This window comes from Cinclus cinclus, chromosome 21 (genome assembly GCF_963662255.1).
Source record: "Cinclus cinclus chromosome 21, bCinCin1.1, whole genome shotgun sequence".
Lineage (NCBI taxonomy): Eukaryota > Metazoa > Chordata > Aves > Passeriformes > Cinclidae > Cinclus > Cinclus cinclus.
In genome coordinates, this window is record NC_085066.1 from 1,916,018 (window position 1) to 1,921,520 (window position 5,503).

The window sequence follows — 5,503 nt, forward strand, 5'->3', positions numbered from 1 at the left end:
CACCCAGACATCTTGATTTTGCAGGAAAGGATCTAGGGTCATGTCAGAGATTCAGCTCCTGAGGTGGCTTGGATTCACTATGCTTTTCATCACTATTGAAATGAGAGTATTTGCCAAGTGTCATTTTGTTTGCTGGCTGTGCCTTAGCTGATGAGTGGCTGCACCTCTTATGAGTTGTCCTCAGCTTGGTTTGTTACCTTGGGTACTCATACATAGAGGTTGTAGCATAGCTCCGTGGGACTACAGAGGAATTATGGGCAGAATTTTCACCAACCTTCTGCACCTGCAGTGCCCAGATAGATGGAAAATAGTGCTGTGAGCAGCGTGCTTCTTCTCTGTGAAAGTACAAAAAGCATACATTTAAAAGTAATAAAATACAGGACAAAACACAGAAAAATTTTGTTTGCCCATTGCTAGCAAGAGCTTGGTAATTTCAGCATCTATTGGGAAGAACTCTGGTTACCCTTTGTGCTATCTGTAATGACTTAGTAAAGCAAAAATGTTAGCATTGTTTTTACTTCTTGTGCAGAAGTTTGCCCATTCCCATATTCACAGGGTGCCAAGAAATGTCTGACCATGGACTTGCCACAAATTGGACACCTAGGAATTCCTTGAACATTGCAGCCCTTGGGCAAAATATTTCTGCTTGTATGGAAATAGAGGTATTTAAAGAAATCCCAAGGGCTCTGTGCAAGTGCAGAGATCATGCTACACATTGTAACTTGGAACCTCATGGCATAAGGTATAGAAATATGGTATGTTATGGCTTCTTGGACATCTGCATTCACAGCAGTTATATTTTGCTACACTTGTGCCAGCAGGACCCATGTTAGAGTGTCCACTCCCAAGTGAAATGCCTGCCCCAGAGGTGTCAGTCTGTCATCAGATCAATGCCAGGCATGTGAGACTGTCACAACCTTGCCCCCAGGGGTCGGGGGCAGTGGGTTCACAGGGAGAGGGGCAAGTTCCCAAAGCATGCAAGATCTAATGGCCCTCCTTAGCACCCTCGTTTGCCATGTGCATCTCAGCTGGGAGCTCAGTAATTGCTCTGAGGCAGTGCTGCCTCGATGAGATTCAGCTAGAGAGCAACACCACACAGGCACATTATCAGTGAAAAAAAAATCTCTGGGTGATGCAGAAAGAAAAGAGTCCCGACTCTGTTAAAAGTCATGGCTTGTGTGTTCTTCTCCAGTCGAAGGTGGCTGCACACAGTGCATGAGGCTGCCTTAGCTTCCCAGCAAGGCTGACTGACCTGCTGCTCCTTCAGGAGATGATCAGCCCTTTGGAAGAGGGATGTTCCTTCAGGAGATGATCAGCCCTTTGGAAGAGAGCTGCTCCTTCAGGAGATGATCAGCCCTTTGGAAGAGGGATGTTCCTTCAGGAGATGATCAGCCCTTTGGAAGAGAGCTGCTCCTTCAGGAGATGATCAGCCCTTTGGAAGAGAGCTGCTCCTTCAGGAGATGATCAGCCCTCTGGAAGAGGGATGTTCCTTCAGGAGATGATCAGCCCTTTGGAAGAGGGACTAACTGGATGCCAGGCTGATGCACAACCATGCCACCACAGTCAGAAACATCCCATAACAAAATCCCTGACAGCGAGCTCCAGTAAGTTGTACCTCTGCAGACCAGCTCTCCCTGCTCACATGCCACACTTAACAGAACAGTAATTGCTGTGTCATTAACAAGAGCGATGGAACAAGTCAGTTCTACAAACACAGCTTTGCTGCAAAAAATGCTCTAGAAAGCACAGAAGCTCAGCATTTTGTTATATATAAGCACAGAAGCTCAGCATTTTATTATATATATGTTGGTCATGGGTACACTACTAAAGTCTATCAGTGTGACCTAAATATTTATAACTCGGGTAGCAGTACTTGAGGTGCAGGGATTGAAAAGAAAAGAAATTTTTGGGTGCATTTTTACACCAATAAATGTTGAGCCAGCAGCAAACCAAGCAAAAATGTGTTCCTCTGAGATCTAAGGACAGCACAGAAAGCTGAGCTCAGCTGTCATTCCTCCTCCACTGCCTGGCAGTGCCCTGCCAAACCAAACCCTCTCATCCCAGCCTCTTGCTGCCTGCCTTTGGAGCTGCTTGCAGCAGTCCCAGGCCATGCTGCTGGCTGTGGGGCAGGGGCTCAGGGATGCACAGCAGTGATGCCTGGAGCCGAGGCAGCTCCCAGAGCTGCAGCCTGGAGCGTACAGGAGGGGGAGTGTTTGCCTCGATAGCTGCTCCCTCCCTGGGAAAACAGGGCTTGCTTCCCTGTCTCCTTCAAGCCCTCCCACCCCCAGGGTGCTCCAGCAGCATTGACTGCACAAGGATTTTTCTGGGCTCCCAGGAGGGCTTACTGAGACTAAATTCAGCTAAATTTGCAGAAAACTTTCCCAAAGCAACCTCGAGCAGATGAAGAATTACCAGCAGCACAGGACTCTTCTACATTACTGCTTATCATTGCAACCTGATTTGTAGCTGCCACTTTGCTTTTCCCACCTCAGTGTGGACACTCCCTCTTCTGGTTATGGTATTGTAGGGGCTTCGAAGGGACTTCCCATTAATCAGGATTTACCTGTGGGTTGTGGGAACGTGCCTGTGATGTTACTGCCCGTTCCTGTTTTAAAAGATATTCTGAGCATCAGCCAAGCCCCTGTAGAGATCTGATGTCCTTCTGTTCCCAGGAGCAGCAGTGGTAATTTCCAGAGGTGCTTTGGTAGGAAGTGGGGAAGGGAAGCCTGGTCTATGCACTTTCCCCTTGTAAAAATGCCCTCATTGGTTCAGTTATGTTTAGCCATCTCAAAATCCCCAGCTCCTCTGAAAAGTCCAGCTCAGACCTCTGCTGAAGTCACTGTGGTTATGACTCAAGGGCCAAACTTGTCAGGAAATCATGCGTGTCCAGCAAAATGGGTTTCTGCATCTGGCCTGCTGATTGCTAGGTGGGAATTCTTTGTGTTTAGCAACATCAGTTTCTGAGCAGGGACTTGTGGAAACAGCTTCTTGCTGATTCACTTGAGAAATAAGAAATTTGGGGGCATTTATTTGAAGGCCCAAACATGCCCGATGGTAGAGACTGATGATATTCCTGGTGGTGTATGCCTGGCAACCACATTTCCTGGCCTGTTTAATTCCCATACTTCCAACTGGCCTGTAGAAATGACATCTGAAGTGGGAAAGTGGTTTAGTTTAGACCCACAACCTCCAAGCATATAAAACTCAGCATGGTGACTGCTTTACTTGCCCTTAGCTCAGAGTAAAGCTCCCCTGCAGCACGTACAGACCTATGTTTGCAGCTTTGAGCTATTTTAATTTCCTCAAAGTGACTTCAGAATACTGACAAGATGGACTCACAAAGAAGATTTCCTTCCATCTTCAGCTGATCACCATTCCTCTTTATAACTGACTTGCAAAATGGAACATATATTCAAAAATTAAAAATAGCGTTTGGGTTGGTGTTTTGGAAGATGAGGTTTTGTGGTCCTAGGCTTCTTCGTACAGCTGGAAAGGAAGTGTGGGATCCACAGGGAGGATAGGATACTCAAGCAGCTTAAAAACCCCAGCACAAACCAGAAACAGCTGCTTGTGAAAGCCAAGGATGCAGCACCTGAAAGAAGGAGCTGACACTGGCCTGGGGCACAGAGAGTGATGGGGGGATGCCTTGCCCTGGAGTGGGTGCTGTGGCCCAGCCCAGCTGCCCTCTGCTCAATTTGACTGCCACATTATGGCAACTAAAACTGACTAAAACCTTTAAAAATCCTAGTTACAGAACGTCTCTGAAGGATCTCAAGCCACACTTCTCTGTAAGTCTCCAAAATATCACTTTGATAAAAACAGATATAGAGCAATTCTGAGCTCAAGAAACAGAAAAGCTGGTTTTTTTCTTGAAAGATGCATTTAAAGTTCCCTGTCCACCCTATAAAAGGTCAGAAAGCCTCCTTAGTAATACAATAGCTCTGTGCACCGCCACTGAAGAAGTAAATGGCCTGCCACAGTTTGTGCCAGTCAAAGCCACTCCTTTGTACCACTCCATGTAGCTTGGATTTTAATGTAACTAATACCCTGCCGAAAACTGGTATACGTCCCCAGATGGGTCCCTGACCCCGGAAAGCTGACATTTAAACTTCAATCCACACTGCCCCGTGGTGAGATCCCAAGTGAAAAGGCTGAAAGGATAAAAGCTCTAAAACATCCAGCCCCAGCAGAGCTGTCCCCTGCGTGTGTGCAGGCATGCCAGAGGCACCCATGGGCACAGGGGACCAACCAGACCTCCCGTGTCACCGCCCGAAGGGGTGATGTTGTGTCACACACAGCATTCCACCCATCACAATGCCCGGGTGGGGCATGGAAGCACGCAAGCAGGGGTTGCCATAAGTGAAGGTGAGCAGCCACCATGCACCAGACAATACAGCTTCCCAATGCTGGAGCAGAACACCAGCTCCAGTTAAGCCCACCGGGAACGCAGATCATGCCAAAGTCCGACGGAGGAGAGAGGGTTCTCCATGAGCTGGGCTACAAGCTGGGTCAGACTCTAGGGGAGGGCAGCTTCTCCAAGGTGAAGGCAGCCACCTCCAACAAGCACAAGGGGCCCCTGGCTGTGAAGGTGGTGGACAGGCAGCGAGCATCCCGAGCCGTCGTGTTCAAGTTCCTGCCCCGGGAGCTCGCCATCGTGCGCAGGATCCAGCACCCCAACATCGTGCGCGTCTTCGAGCTTATCGAGGTCTGCAACAGGAAGCTCTACATCGTGATGGAGGCCATGGACATCACCCTGCTGCAGATGTTGGAGAGTCTGGGAAAGCTGCCCTGCATCCCCAATGCCCGGGACATCTTTGTGCAGGTGGTGAGGGCCGTGCGCTACCTGCACGACCGCAACCTGGTGCACCGGGACCTCAAGTGCGAGAACGTGCTGCTCTCGGCCGACGGCCGCCGCGCCAAGATCAGCGACTTCGGCTTCAGCAAGGAACTCAAAGGGTACCCCGACCTGAGCACCACCTTCTGCGGGACGGCGGCCTTCGCTTCCCCGGAGGTGCTCATGGGCATCCCCTACGACGCCAAGAAGTACGACATCTGGAGCTTGGGGGTGATGCTCTACATGATGGTGGTCGGCAGCGTTCCCTTTGATGATACCAACGTCCAGAGCATGCCCCAGCTGCAGAAGAAGGGGGTGACGTACCCAGACGGGCTGGCCCCGCTGCCGGACCCCTGCCAAGCCCTCATCACCCAGCTGCTGCAGTACACCCCATCCTCCCGGCCCGGCGCGGGGCAGATAGCCAAGAATCGCTGGCTGAATGGGGACATCTGAAGGAGACAGCCCTCCCTGAAGAGTCTGGAAGAGCATTTTGGTGCAATAAAGACATGAAAAAGCATTTCTGCGGCTTGTCGGTTGTTCCGAGGGCCAGGGGTGCCCGTGTGTGGAGCCGATTGAACTTCAGGTGCCAGCGAGGCCGCGTGCTCTCAGGAGAAGGTCGGATCCCAAAACAGCAGTGGGAGCCTGCTGCAGGCTGCGTTTTGAGGCACA

General features: G+C 50.2%; 1 protein-coding gene across 1 annotated transcript; it reads left to right on the top strand.

The window, feature by feature from the left end:
• Window positions 1–4,378: 4,378 nt before the first annotated feature.
• TSSK6 (testis specific serine kinase 6) lies at window positions 4,379–5,287 on the top strand. The gene has a single exon (XM_062506758.1). The coding sequence runs from the start codon at window positions 4,379–4,381 to the stop codon at window positions 5,285–5,287; it is 909 nt and encodes a 302-aa protein (XP_062362742.1).
• The last annotated feature ends 216 nt before the right edge of the window (window positions 5,288–5,503 follow it).